The sequence below is a fragment of the Microtus pennsylvanicus genome, chromosome 10 (genome assembly GCF_037038515.1).
Source record: "Microtus pennsylvanicus isolate mMicPen1 chromosome 10, mMicPen1.hap1, whole genome shotgun sequence".
Lineage (NCBI taxonomy): Eukaryota > Metazoa > Chordata > Mammalia > Rodentia > Cricetidae > Microtus > Microtus pennsylvanicus.
In genome coordinates, this window is record NC_134588.1 from 18,457,539 (window position 1) to 18,473,687 (window position 16,149).

General features: G+C 38.9%; 1 protein-coding gene across 3 annotated transcripts in view; it reads right to left on the reverse strand.

Annotated features, from left to right (window-relative positions):
* Dpp10 (dipeptidyl peptidase like 10) overlaps nt 1-16,149 on the reverse strand; it is a 1,483,954-nt gene that overhangs the window by 121,575 nt on the left and 1,346,230 nt on the right. For all 3 annotated transcript variants that reach the window (XM_075987761.1, XM_075987760.1, XM_075987762.1), the window contains exons 6-7: nt 14,082-14,134; nt 13,907-13,988 (exon numbers count right to left, since the gene is read on the reverse strand). In XM_075987761.1, the coding sequence (XP_075843876.1) occupies nt 13,907-13,988; nt 14,082-14,134 (135 nt within the window). The remainder of the gene's footprint in view (nt 1-13,906; nt 13,989-14,081; nt 14,135-16,149) is intronic.

Here is a 16,149-nt window from a genome sequence, read left to right on the forward strand (position 1 = left end):
AGTCTTTGCAAATAAATTTTAAAAAGAATAACTGGTAACCTTCTCCTAAGAGATAAACATTATTTTTTAACCCAAATTAAGAAACTTTGACTTTTATCTGGTAGGTCATCTTTACTCCCCTAATGTCCTCACATTCTAATTATCCAGTCTTATCCTGGTTTTGTTGCCCACTCTCTGCTGTGCCAACGTTTCTCTCTGCCCCCAGTATCCAGTGGACCACATTGATCTCCTACAGCTGTTCTACTCTGTGGGTCAAATGGAGCACATTGGAGGCTGGAGTGACCAAAGTTGGCACCAAAAGAGTAACAGTTAGAAAAAGGTGGAAAATTAAAAGACAGTGACATCACAAAGCCGTGAGAAGTATTCCTAGCCAAGATGGCACTGAAGGGGAACAAGGAGGAGAAGAGACGTGGCATATTTACAAAAACAGTGATTTGAGTTAAAGATGGGGTAAGATGACATAAAGTGCCCAATGCCCTCCTGATCTCCGTTAGGGCTATAGGAGCCACAGCTCATGCGGACAACTGCTGATGTGATTGGCTAATTCCACTTCCACTTCTTGCTTTATAAGTTGCATGCTGTAAGGAAATAAATGAGTTCCCGCTTGACTTGACTCCCCTCTGCATCAGAGTGTCTCTGAATGGGGGCAGAGCGAGGGCTATGTGGCTAGTAGTGCACTTTCCCTCCTCAGCCAGGGCCAGTCTTGGTCAGCTGGCTCAATTCTTTGGCAGGGTCTACAGAGTGACCCCATACTACTCTACCCCATATCCCTTTGTCTCAATTGTAGGTCCCACAGGCATTCTCTCCCAGGAAACCCCCAGGCAGGTCACAGCAGGTCATTCTGCAGGCAAGGGAATCAGGTAGGCAGGTGATCTTGACTCTGTCCTTTGTTTTAGTTCCAATCCCCAATCTTATCCCCAGCATTGTAGCAGGCTGCCTGCTGGGGCTTCTCCTATCTCGTTTCCCCACTCCCAGTGGCACACCCAGCTTTCTTCCTTCTTGCGAAGTCTAAATCTGTCCCCCAATAGCCCATTCCCCTTCCTTACTGTCAGCTATCAATACCTAGAAGTACTTTTTACCCAGACCCCATGTGCCCACACCTGGCAGGATCCTACCAGGCATTCCCTATCAGGTAACACATTCTCTTAAGAACCAGAGGGTACCCAACAAAGACAAGGACAGATACAATCATGTCAAATCCAGATGCCTATACACCAGCATAAAAAAACACTATAATAACCAGAATAATGCATCTCTGCTAGAGCCCAGGAATCCTACCGAGTCTAGACTCTGAGAATTACATCATAGCTGAAGCACAAGACAGGACTTCAAAACAGCTACAAGGAATATGTTCAAGCACCTTAAGGAAGGTGTGAATAAAACCATTTATGAAAACTCAAATGTTGTAATGAAATAAAAGCAGTTCAAGACAGGAAATAGAGTCAATAAAGAAAATCACAAAGGGGAAACTCGAAATGAAAAATATGAAAATGAATAAATAAAATAAATGAAAATGGAAAAGAAAATAATGAAAAGCACTACCCCACCAACACTGGTGTAACAGGCTTATGTAAAGCACATTGTTTACATGAGCGCTGGCAATTCAAACCAGCATTCTTCCCCACTGAGGCAACTCCCCAGTCCTTGCTTCTGGATTGTAGGTATGTCAGAAACTCTTTAATTTCACTTCAACTGGATTCTACAGAGTAAATAGCACATTATAAATTCTAAACACAAACTTATTTTACTTTAAGAAAAATCTTAAGTTCGTGGTTTATTTCTTTACAGGGAATAATTTCTGTACTTTATTAACTGAATTCTTGAAGGTCATGACCTTTAGAGTAACATAAGGCACCAGAAACACTGAATTACTTAATAAATATTTTATTAGCTGCATAATTAAACGTGGATTAGATACCAAGAGAATACAACTTAACTTTTATGAATAAGAACAAGAAAATCCCAATACTTCAAAAGTTCACAGAATTGTAGAAAAAAATCGAAGTGATTTTGCATCATTAATCTTTTAGGAAGACCTTTCACAAGTTACTTCAGCTCCAAGTATATTGGGAATAAAAAATATGAAATAATTTATGAATTTATTATTCTATCTATTGTTGGACAAGAATTACTACATCTAATGCAGACAGTAAGTTCTCACTTTTATTTTATTTTTTTTTACCATGTAACCTAATTTTTGTCATTCAGCTTACAATCTGCAGAACTCTGAATAAATAAATTAAGCTCAGGCAAAGAAATGGCCTATGATTGCAAATTCATAGATTTCTGCTGTAAAAATAACATGACATATTTATGATGATAACTACTATCTATGTCACACAGAGGGATACACAAATATATACAGATTACAGATCATTGTAGTAATAAGGAGCGGCGGCGGGGCTGCGTCCCCAACACCCCAGCCGCCTGCTCGGCTAGCTTATGCCCCGAAATAATTACACAGACACTGTATTCTTTTAAACACTGCTTTGGCCCATTCCTATCTAGCCTCTTCTAGGCTAACTCTCGCACCTGGACTAGCCCATTTCTTATCATCTGTATAGCACTGGTCTTACCGGGAAGATTCTAGCCTAAGTCCATCCTGGGTCGGAGCTTCATAGCATGTGTCTGTCCGGGAGCGAGGCATGGTGTCTCTCTCTGAGGCGTCTATTCCCGAGAGGAGAGCTGTTGAGTCTGAGCTCACTTCCTCTTCCTCCCGGCATTCTGTTCTGTTTACTCCACCTACCTATGTCCTAACCAATGAAATGAGCCAAGGCAGTTCCTTTATTAGCCAATGACCTTCCTCCATCAGATCATGCAAAACTATAGTAGCATTTTGCTTAGACATATATGTGTGGTGCGTATGTGTACATGTATCTTTGAGTTTGCATGTGTGTGTGTGTGCACAGAGATATAGTACATGTGTATATGGGATACAAGAGTGTGGATGGGTGCACATATGCATATAGCATGTCAAGACAATCTTGGGTATCATCTCTCAGTTACCAATACACCTATTGAGGCAAGGTCTCACAGTGGCCTCCACCTTTGCTGAGTAGGCTAAGCTAGCTTCCAGGGATCCACCTGTCTGCATGCCACACCTCGCCATCACTGAGATTACAAATACTTGCCACTACACCCAACTTTTACCATGGGATCTGGGTAATCTAATTCATGCCCTCACATTTGCCAGGGAAGCACTTTGACAATTGGGACATCTCTGCAGCCTGTATACTATTATTTTTGGTTTTAATATTAGTATGTTTTACACAGAGGAGGAAATTGGGTGATTTATTGTTAGTCGTGTGTGTACAATTTTCAGTGTTCATCTCTGTGTCCTGGAGATGTGAGTTCCTCTGGAGTCACTTTTCTTTATACTGACAGGATGAATAATTCAGATCAGCATGAGTAAAGGAACACTGATGATGTCATAGAAGCAAATTCTTATAGCATGTGTCCCTATGTTTTTCTGCCAGATGCTTCCTGTACGATGATTCTTCACCATGTCTATGTAGAACTCCACAGGCTTTTGGATTCTGGTCATTAGGTGTAATTGTCTTATTCCCCTATCCATGACAACACTTCATCTTTACCTCCAGTTTTGAGCAGTAAGTCTTGTGTGACTTCCTGTGAATTGATTATGTTTAGGTTCAATGGACATCTTGCTCATACATGGCTTTTGGCTTGGATATAATTTTGGATTTCTGTCTTTATTCCTTCAGATATTTCCTCTTGGCCTTTCTGTCTTCTCCTCAGACTCCAGTTATCATATGTCACACCTGCAACAGTTTTCCTACTGTTCCTCAGACTCCAGCTCTTCTTATTTCTAAACCTCTCAATGTTCTTCAAAACAAATGCTGGCTGTTGGTCTATGCTCTCTGTTTTCTGGTGCTGCTGTTCTGCTTATGATCCCAGTTGGCTCTGCAATTCCAAAAATGCCCCCAATGTCTTGTTCTTAATGTTTTACATATATCATTATAGGAGATGGGTTGGTGGTTTTATCCTTAAAGTGCTTACTAAACAAGTATCCTGGTTAGACCCACAGCATCCGCATGTATTATGCCAAGAACAGAAGCATGTGTATGTAATTTCAAGGCTGGCCAGGCAGAGGCAAGAGGATCCCTGGGACTCACTGGCCTTCTAGTCTAGTTGAGTTGATGATTTCCAGGTTTAGTGAGGGACTCTGCCTCAAAATAGGTTGTAGATCAATAGATGAAGATTCCTAAAGTCAGCAATACATGCAAACAGATATGCATACAGATGTGCTCTTATGCACAAGTACACCAACACATATATACAAAAGAAAATATATGAAAGAGGAACACAGAAAATATACTCCTACGCTAATTAACCCTGAATTTCCATTTGCTGTGCATTTACTTTTCTGACTTAGAGCTGCTAGCTACAAGAGTAGCTCTGCCGGCTGTTGCTGAAATGCACACACTTGCAGCTGCTCAGCCAGAGGTGACTGAATTTTCTACACTCTCCTTCCCGACTTTCTCTCGCCTGCTCTGTCTAAACTCACACAAGGTTATTCCTCGAACTGCTACCTGGAGGTCAGTGTGTTTCCCTTTGGGACTCTGCCTTGACTACAGCTGCTCTATGGATCAAAATAAGCTAACACCAGAAGTTGCGACCCACAGTTTACCAGCCACTTGTAGGTCAGCTTTCTCACCTTCACAAATGTCTGCTTTTGTATGTATGCCTGCCTATTTCTGTGTGTGTTTGTGTGTGTGCATCTGGGTATAGAAGTGTGTGCACATTCAACTATATTTATATCTATGTCTATGTATGTGTGTCTATCTTTGTGCCCACGTGTGTGCATGGACTATCTGTGTGTCTGTGTTTGTATGTGTTCGTTTGTCTTTGTGCATACATGTATATATGTGGATATAACTGTGTCTGTCTACATCTGTATATATATTTTTGAGTCTACATGCATATATCCATGTGTATGTGTATTTGCATGTGTATATTTGATAAGTGTATATTGATGATTTTCACTTCTAATTTAATTCACTCATGGTCATAGAGCACATTCTGTGTGCTTTCATTTCTTTTATATTTAATGAAATTTGTCCAACAGCCTATTGTGATCCTATACAAATTCTGTACAGTATGAATCTTGGGGAAGAGGTTGCTTTGGTTTTTGTTTCTTGTTTTGTTTTCTCTCTTTTCTTTCCAGAGATACTGTCTTCTATAAATGCGAGGTATTTCATTTTAGCTGTGTTGATTAAATTCTTTGAACCTCACTTATTTTCATACATTTCCCCCATAAAACAAATGTTTACATTACCAATTCAAATAATCAATTTATAAGTTTCTGAAATTTTTCTATTAAGTTAATTTTTGTACATTTTCCATGTAGTTCTTTTTATTTTTTTATATCTTAAAATACACACTAGTGAACATAAAATGTCAGATAGATCCTGCTATGATAACAATGGGAGAGTTTTAGGTCCCACTGTCATCTCTGGATCATCCAAACTGAAACAGATAAGGAAATCTCAGCGTTAGAATACACCACAGAAAACATTGTCTTAGCATATGTCTGCAGAACACCTCACCTAAGAGAAAGAAAATCTACAGTCTTCTCAGCCTCTGGTGGAAGATTCTCCAAAGTAAACCACAATCTGCCCCACAAATCAAGTCTTACCCAATATTGAGGGCATAAGTAATCTCTTTTATCTTATCAGTTAAACTAGAAATCAAAAATGAGATAAACTATAGAAACAGAATAAATACATGGAGACTAGAAAAATCACACTCTTGAATAACCCTGAAGAAATCAGGGAGGCTTGGAGGGATTAAGAGCACTTGTTGCTCTTGTGAAGGACCTGGGTTTTGTTCTCATCGCTCACATGGCAGTTCCTAACTATCTCTAACTAAAGGTCCATGGGACATGATGCCCTCTTTTGGCCTACACAGGCACTAGGCTTCCATGTGGTACACATATACACCTGTAGGCAATATGGCTTATACAAATTTAATTATGGCAACAATGTGGTTTGTTCTCTTTTATTGTTCCACTCCTGACTAGCTTTTCCCATGCCTTTTCCCACCTCTAATTGATTCCCTTTCTTCTAGATAGAGTGCCCTCCCCCATTTTTAGTGGTCTTTCTTTTAGTATATGAACCAACAGCCTTCAAGATGGCATTTTTTTCATGTATTCTTTGTTCTGTTTATTTCTCATCCACACTGCCCTCCCCACATTGCTGCCTTAATTAAGCCCTTTACTCTGCATACTAAAAAAGAAAAAAAATTAAATACTAGAGAAAGAGCTGTGGCTAATCAATTACATCATTAAGTATGAATGTCTTCTCACAGTTATATTTTCCCTATTGGGAAGAAGCTCGCGGTCTGAATGACACCTGGAGCGCCTCCTGAGGGAAGGATCCTGACACTGACACAGAGGCTGGGTCCCTCAAGGACTTATCTGCATGCCGTTTCTCAAAACTTATAACTTATTAAAATGCTGAATTATTCCAAATTGGGATCTTTTCACCCCAGGGACTATATATAATAAGCAATTGCTTCTTGGAAAATATATCTTTAAGTTATTGTTTAGACAGCTGACTGCCCCTGTCTTGACATCATTATGCAAGACACCTTGTACATTCAGATGCAAGAATAAGTTATGCAATAGCTCTAATGAAATGCAAGAGCTGGTATTAAATGCTCACCAGATATCATTTACATGGTTGTCCTATCTAAATGACTTGCTTAGTGGCAGCTATGCAAAATATGAGCACACTGAGTTATATATGACCTTGATTTACAAATATAAAAATTATGTTGCTGAAACACTTTCATTTAACTATTGAAATTCATATGATGGATGGAATATAATAGAGAGGCAAGAGAGATTTCAGTGTATGGTAGAAAAACAAGTGAGAAAGATCATTATTTTACTTGCTTTATTATTTATAAATAATCCAGTGGTTAATTAAAAAGTACAGAAAATGTGATATACTTGTAATGAAGTTGGGACATCATGACCATTATTTCTCATGTCAATATGAAGGTATGTTTAAGATAACTATTCAATCTGGTTCTTTTTGTCTTCTTAACATTTGTAATGGATAGATCAAAGTTGTCGTTTCTGTTATTCAAAATATTAGCAAGGAGCTGGTGAGATGGTTGCTCAGTAAAGTGCTAGACCACCAGAATTCAAGTTCAGTTCTTAGCACTAAGGTACAGATATGGGCATGGTATCATGGGTAGGTAGGGGATGTAAAGACAGAGGATCCACAGAGCTTGCTAGATAACCCGTCTAGACTATTTGATGAGGTCTGGGTCAGTGAGAGACTTTGTCTCAAAATAAATAAAGAGATATATAAGTAAGTAGGTAGGGAGGTAGGTAGAGAGTTAGATTAAAAGGTGGACAGCACATTAAGAGCAACAACTGAGGTTATGTCTTCCAGTGCATTCATGTTATACATGCACATACCCAAAAACATGCATACACATTCATTAACAAAAAAAATTAAATATGTGTCTATGTAGCTCTTTTCTATTTCTTCCTATATCTGAGAATTTCTTAGAAGTCCAGAAACACAAATTTTGCTATCTAACTCTAAAACATACCTTCCAAAGCATTCCTCATAGTAACTGTCCTATCACCTCAGGCGACCTTGCCCTCGCAATGTGAACTTCATGTCAGGACTTTTTTGGTCTAAGTGCTTTCAGAATTCAATTTCCTTTATTTCTATTGGTGTGATAAAATACTTGACTACAGCAACTTCGTGGAGCAAGTGTGTATTTGGCTTATAATTTCAGAACACAGTCCATCTTTTCCAAGAAGTCAAGGTCCAGACTCAAGCAATCACCTCATGTCCACAGTGAACAACAGCGAGGAATAAATATAGTTATACTCTCTGTTTATTACTTATGCTCAGCTAGATTTCTTCACTCTTTCACAGTTGAGAGCCCAGCCTAGAGAATGGTGCTGCCCACAGTGGTTGAAACAATTGGCAATCAATAGGGTCCCGCAAGGGCTGGAGAGATGACTCAGCAATTCAGAGCTCTGGCCTCTCTTTTAGAGGACATAGTTTCAATTTGCAGCGCCCAGCAGTCTAGTTTACAACTGTCTGTAATTGAAGTTCTTTGTTGGAAGAAATATGTCTGTCTCGGCATCAGACAGTTGTCCCTTTTCTTTCTGCTGCCTGTGGATCTGGATGTAGAACTCCTATCTGCTTCTCCAGCATCTTGTCAGCCTGTGTGCTGCCATATTTCCCTCCTTGATGATATGGACTAAACCTCTGAAACTGTAAACAAGTCCCAAATAACAGTTCTCTTCATAAGAATTGTTATGGTCATGGTGTCTTTTCACAGAAAGATAGGACACTGACTATGACACCATGCCATTCTCAATTAGTGCTCTTACTCTCTCCATTTCTGTCTTTCTCTGTCTCTCTCCTTACTCAATTTCTGCTTCATACTCGTGGGTCAGATATAAGTTTTTAGCTTTTGCTCTAGTACCATGAGTGCCTGCTGCCAAGCTCCCTACCATGATGGTCATAAACAACTTTTGAACTGTAAGCCCCTAGTTAAACGCTTTCTATTGTAAGCTGCCTTAGTCAATGTGTTTTGTCACTTCAATAAAACAGTAACTAAAATACCTTATAAGAAGAGAGGGAGCAATTAGTCTCTACCTCTCTCTCCTTCCCCTCCAATAGCCCATTCCCTTTCCCTTCCTTTTCATACTCAACACTGCAATGAAACTCCACCCTGGTCAAGCAATGAAGCACCAACTTAAACCCTTTTTATTACACACATCATGTGACTCTCTCCTCTTATCTTCTGCATAACCAAGAGTATGCTTATTTAATAGCTAATAAGATTTGAAAGTGAAAACAAAGGATTAGAAATTAATTATCCACCAGTAAGTACACAATCCCGGACTCTTTAATTTATTGAATCCATAACTAATTAAAGCATTGCACTGGCATATCCGTCATTGCTGAGTTTGCTGATAGCCTCAAATATTGACAAAAACCTGTCATACCCATATGAAGTCCACCATTAGCCAGTTTGGTTCATGCTTTTTACTTTATTTGAATCCATGTTAGAATGTACAAAGAAATAACCTTGATAAATACTGATTTCTTTACAAAAGCTTCATAAAAAATGCTTTAAAATGTTTTTGTAAAAGTCCAAAGAACTGCAGTTCAGTTCCCACAAAACTACTGAATTTTAAAATCCCATGTAACTTAAAAATTCAATTCAATATTTCTTTCAATAAGGTATTTCTTTCATAATTTTAAAACAATGATAAAATTAGCAGCTAGACTACTTATGACAGGCATTATTTGGGGTGCCTGATATTTGTATAAGTGTATTAAATAACAAGATTGATTGGAAAGGCACACAGTTATAAGCTCTTCATGAGTGATAAGGAAATCAGCCGAGTGGAAAGTCAAAGGGAAAGGGTTGTGGAGATGGCTCCATGGCTCAGAGCGAGGGCTGCTTTTCTGGAGTCCCTGAGTTCAGTTTCTAACAGCTACATTGGGAGACTCCCACTGCCCATAACTCCATACTCATCTGACCTCTGGAGACACCTGCACCCATCTGTGCGTGCTTGTGGCCCCACATTCACACATAATCAGAAATAATGAAAATGTAACCTTCCATAAAGAAAATAAAGGGAAGCCAGAAAGAACTAAGTAAATACATACAGGAAATAAATGGTATTCTGAAGTTTGTTGTTACCTGGTGGTAAGTAGATCCAAGATCCACTCAGAAAGGATTTTCATTTTTATTTTGTTTTTAGTTTTTAAATTTTTAATGTTTATGTGTATGGGTGTTTTGCCTGCTTGAATATTGGTATACCATGTCCCTAAAAAGGACAAAAGAATATTTTTAATAACTATCTTTAAAATATGTAGAAAAATTAATTGTTGAGAATTATGAAATCAACCAAACAATACCACTTCATTGGCAATATCAAAGTGACATTATTTTAGTGTAGATATACATACATCTCTCCCAGGCTTGGAAAATGAATGTCACTGAAACCAACCAATGTTTTAAAGTATTTATTTATTTATTTATTATTAAAGATTTCTGCCTCCTCCCTGCCACTGCCTCCCATTTCCCTCCCCCTCCCCCAATCAAGTCCCCCTCCCTTGTCAGCCCAAAGAGCAATCAGGGTTCCCTGCCCTGTGGGAAGTCCAAGGACCACCCACCTCCATCCAGGTCTAGTAAGGTGAGCATTCAAACTGCCTAGGCTCCCACAAAGCCAGTCCGTGCAGTAGGATCAAAAACCCATTGCCATTGTTCTTGAGTTCTCAGCAGTCCTCATTGTCCGCTATGTTCAGCGAGTCCGGTTTTATCCCATGCTTTTTCAGACCCGGGGGAAAAAAAATCTAAGGATTCTCAAGAAACATGAAGTTGCCCTGTTTCTAGGATCTAGAATTTCATTAGTTCTGACACTGAAAAAAGTGGCCAGCAGGATTGTTACAACTTGAAGCACTGAGATTTAGGTGACTGCCCACCTCCCCTTAACACTATCTGCTTCCCACCGCCTGCTTCTGGTCCCTGTGCCTATGCACAAATACCTCCATTATGTTTTCTCTGCAGGCAACAGGCGTATTTGTTCCTAACTCTCAGTGATCTTGTCACCTTTCTGTCCCACCGTAAAAAGCTGACCCTAGAGACAGTACTGTAAATGAGGAGTAAAGACGTGGCTTTGAAGCTTCCCTAACTTTCTACAGGGTAAATGCTAACATACATGGATGACACTTGAATCCGGACAGCTGGGTTTCAATTCCACTGGCTTGTTTGCTTCTTCATCCAGGCCCAGCACCAGGGCTATGAGTTAGCCTGCCCCTATGTCCACCTCCTCTGTTATCTGCTGGAGAATGTGAAGGTGCTCGACTGAAAGCTACAGGATCTCCTTGACACGAGGCAGCAATAAGGATATCCAGGAGGAGTCCCAGTGAGGGCCCAATATCAGCAGTGTAGCAGAAGCCAGAGCCCTCAAACCAGAGCAACGATTCCTTGCAGTGAAAGATGTACGGACAAAGGCGTCTTCTGTGTGACTCACTGGGCCACACTACAGACTTCACACCAAACTTTTGTTGCTGTTGCTGCAGTTTATTTTTTGGCTATGCTTTTAAATTGTGTTTTGTTTTGGGTTGGAGGTCGAAAGGGCAGAGAGCAGAAAGGTGGAGACAGGGAGATGAACAAGTTTGGAATGCATGTGATATCCACCAAAGAATCAATAATAGTTTTAAAAAACTGATCATCTGCTTAATGCAGAAAATACAGTGAATGCAGAATATTTTGGAGGACTTGTTTGTGAAATACAATTTAGTGAGTATTATACTCAGACATGTATTTCTGAATATTTTAAAATAATCATTTTATTTGCTCAATCTAGGTCTCACATATATCCATAAAACTATGCTAAAAACGTAGAAAATTGTAGATTCACTCTCCTTAAACTAGTGCCTCAAACACTCATTTAACTCTCAGTTCCTGTTTTAGGGAATAATTACATCCACCAAGTCACCACAAAAGTTCACCTGTCAGTAATATTCATTATTTATCATGGTACAGTTCTAAAAAGATGACGCTCAAATACTGCTGAATGCGACACTGTGATTGTAAAAAACAAACAAATGATGTGGGTACCTCACTCTTCTTCCAACCTGCCTTCTTCTTTCTTTATTATTCTCATGCTTACCAGTATAAAACTATCAAAGTGGTGTTTTCAAAATGAAGTTGAGATAACAGAGTGTGGTAAACGATGAAGGCTTGAAGGCACAGCGAAATGTCTTCGTTTTTGCAACGGTGAACGTAAGATATGAAGATAAATAAAGACTTGGCCTAGGTCAAGTGATCTGCCGCTGTCATGGGCACCCATCTCACGCGTACTCACTTCAAAAGATTTCCTGACTTTCCCTGTCACCTATTTGTTAAATTGATATTGTCCTTTCATTTTTAAACCTAGCAGCATTAGAAATGATTTCTTGAATTTATAAATGGAGCAATGAGTTATTTATTAAAACAACAATGTTGGGTGGCATACTGGAGAAAATAGTAGTATTCCTCAAATTTTTATCATGATATGATGGCGTAGATATTTTTGTTTTATTAATGAAGAAATTGAGGAGCACAGAAAATGAGAAACATACTTCAGCCCATCTGCCTAATGTTAACTATCAATTTTAATTTTAGAACATTTAGATGTTTCTAAACTCAATGAAAAGACATTTAAAGGTTAGACTTAGGCCTGTAAATAAGATAAATACATGATGATTAAATTATCATGAATTCAATTTCACACTTTAGATATAATTATCCTCTTAAAATCCCCTACTCTTGAAAGCATAGTTCAGTACTATCATGTAAAATTGACAGCACCCAAAGGAAGACATCACACACCCAACATCATTAGCAAGAATATATGAATGGGTACGTAATTATTGAGATGAGATTGTTCTAAGGCTCAGCAGAGAAATGCATCCACCACTGGGGAATCGACACAATTCTCTATTCAGAGCAGTCATCATAATGTATATTGAGCACATAAAACATGGTCAGGTCGCATTCAAAGTATAGACATGCTTCTAAATAATACAAGTGAGTGTTAGCACCAATGCTGAACCACTGTGAGTTAAAAAATTAAGTGTCGATTTAATTCATCTGAAAAGAGACATCACAGTGGAAAGCGAAATTAAATCTTACGAAAACGTTATTATCAAGTGAACTATGTAAAGATTAGGTAGAATTTAGAGAACTTTATAATTTTTATGCTGGTTTTAGAAAATAAAATATAAATAAAAAACTAACATCACTGGGCCTGGAACCTTTTTCTGTCTCTTCAGGGCTGGGGTTCTGAGCACACATTGTCACATCCTGCTTTTTAATGGGTGCTGGAGTTCAGACTGAGTCTAATCATTTCTGTACAAGAAGGACCTTGGGCAGCAGGTGGGTCCAAACCGCAGCTGAAAGCCTATGGAGATTCTTCTGCTTGCAAAAGACCTTGGCCGGAGAGAGCCAGAGATCTCTTGGTGGGCGAGGGACACATAAGCCATGCAGGCAAAGCTTGACTGAGGAGTTTTACTGAGAGGAGGGAAAGAGGAGGGAAGAGAGAAAGAGAGAGACAAAGAAAGAGAGAAAGAGAGGAGAAGAGGAAGAAGAGAAAGTAGGTCTAGTTTCGCTTTTTAAAGAGACTGCCTGCTCCTCACTCAGGCTAAAGCAGGGCATCTGTCAGGTCCTCAAGAGGCGGGGCCAGGTTCCTCTGGAAGTAAACACTGAGGACATGCTCCTTGGTTTTGCTCACTTTAGCTACCCCCCTCTTCTTCATTTGACATACTCTTAAGAAACCATGTAAGATAAATAATTTATTTTTTTGGACATATAAAATGTTTAATGTAGTTAAAGTTAATTCCTTTGTTGATCAGAAGCCAGTGTAGTAATATTTGATTCTTATCTCATTTCCACTTGTTATTTTCCCACATAAATTCTGTTTTATAAATTTGTAAAAGCACTACAAACCTTTTCAAATGGAATATTCTAGAACTTTATTATATAACACAGAAATATCTTGGCTTCAATACTCAGGAGAATCTGTTTTTGTCTAGCAGGGAGTTAGAAGTTTTACCTAGATTCTTTGAGTTAATCCTGGAGATAGTCTGAAAGATAAATATTGTTATTCTGACTTTGGGGAAATCAGCCTCAAAAAGACTAAGTAATTTTCCCAAAACTCATACAAGTAATGAGTATTGAAGCCAAGATAAATAATTTAAATAAAGAAATAGTTAAGATAAATAATGCAGTGTAACTTAGGAAAACATCAAGGATTGCAGACTAAATTGCACAAGGAATTGAGTTCTGTAACTCCTTTAATTTAGCCTCAGGGTATAGGGTTGGGGGTGGGGTGGGGTGGCATGCTTACCAGCTGCTGTCCTTGCACACCCCAGGCTGCGTACTGCAAGACTGAGTCCTCGACTTCAGGAGGATTCAACTCCCACACTTCCCTTGAAAAGATGTCAATACGTGAACAAACTGACATCTGTGACAACTTAGCCTTTCAGAAATGCTCATAAAATGCAGAAAACCAAAGAACTTACCCAGTGTGTATGTTGTAAATCAAATATGAAGCGGTGAATGAGTAATGAAAAATCTGAAATAAAAAAGAATCGAGTATTCAATCATTGTTTCCAGAAAAGTATTGATCTTAATGCACACTACAAATGGATATTAGGCAAAATCTGAGACATTTGAAATATTCCAGTATTGTTGTGCCTTTTTAGCTAGAAAACACATCTTCCTATTATCCATTCTGTCTATCCTGCTTTCTGTGTGTGTGTGTGTGTGTGTGTGTGTGTGTGTGTGTGTGTGTCTGTGTGTGTGTATGACTCTTTGGAACCCGAGGTCAAACTATGCTCTAGTTCCTCAGGTACCATCTCTATCTTCTTGGGTTTTGCCTAGTTTTTGAGACAGGCTAACTCACTGGCCCAAAATTTATTGCTGAAGTTGCCCCAGCCACAGGGTCCTTAAACTTGGCTGTTATGTTGAGTCTTAGTAACTCTCTTTCCTCACAATCTTCTCCTCCCTATATTAACTTCCTGCTTCTCCAAGACGCTCAAGAGCTTTCATGTTTCAGTCCTTTTGCTCCATCATGTTCATATTATGTACCTATATCAATTTCCTGTTTCTCCAAGATGCTCAAGACCTTTCATGTTCATGTCCTTTTGCTCCATCAATATCTATCTCACATTGTCTAACCAAATGTCATGCCTAGCCTATATGTCATGCCTAGCCTACATGTCAAGCAAATTAAATTCACTTTCTCTAGGTCTTTTATGCATGTTGTTTTAAACTTATTTATTTGTCTATTTTTTTTAGGGTATCCTTAATTGAGGTGGAAATTTTCTTTGTATGTAGTCTATTCATGTTGCTGTTACTGACACTACATTGAAATGTATTTTACTTTCAGGCTCTTAGAAATTCTCTAGAGCATAGGGTTAATTATATTAATATTTTAAGGATGTCTTCTTTTCCCAGACACAAGACTGAATGACCTTCTCCAGATCTTCTAACTACATGGTATTGTGCTTATACACAATACCCAGATGATTTTTCTAAACAGTCTTTCTGAAAGGGAGAAACTCATTTTTTGTAAGTGTTAGCTAGTAAAAACAAACTGGGTTATTACCTTTTTGTCATTGTAGAGTAATGCTTTATTAAATGGTTGCTACTCAGTAATCTTCAGGAAATTCTTTAAATTTGATTTATTATTTATTTGTTTATTTATTGGGTTTATTAGAGACATGGTTTCTCTGTACACAGGGTTTCTCTTTGGAGCCTGTCCTGGAGCTAGCTCATGTAGAACAGGCTGACCTCGAATTCATAGAGATCTGGTTGCCCCTGCCTCTCAAGTGCTCAGATTAAAGACATGTGCCACCACCACCCAGCTAAATTTTATTTTTAATTATGTATATGCAGTTGCATCTGTGGGAGTATGCCTACATTAGTACAGTTAGTCCCAGATGGCAAAAGAGTTGCTGGATCCCCTGAAGCTATAGTTACAGGTGTTTGTGTGCCATTACCCTACATGAGTGCTGGGACATGAACACAGGTCCCCTGAAAAAGCATCGAGCTCTCTGAACTTCTGAGCCATTTTTCCAGCTCCCTATCAAGATATTTTAGTGTTCTCCTTAAATGGTTCAGCACATAAAGCACTTACCACAGCATAAATACTGAAGCTTAGTTCCCTAGAACATGCCTAAAGCCATGTGAGTTACTGCACATTGTCAATCCCCATGTGATTTTAGTAAGATGGGGAAAACACACGACAGCCTCCAGACGCTCAGTCACCAATTAGCTTGGCACACACAGTGCAGTGCGAAATGAAAATAGAGACTGTCTCAAGCAAGGAGGAAGGCAGGAACCAGCACCTGAGTAATTTTTAAATCTGAGATTGTCTCTATGGAGAGCTAAGAAAACAAACATAGTGTTTGTTTTTATCTATGTTGACATTAACCACATATTCAATAAAGTTATGTATCTAACTGCAAGTTTTATTATTTTTGTTGTTTGTTTGTGGGTGGCTACATGTGGGTGTGCAGTTGAGCATGAAGTTGCATGTGCATGCAAGGAGGCTTCAGGAAACTCAGGTGTCTTCCTCAGTTGCTT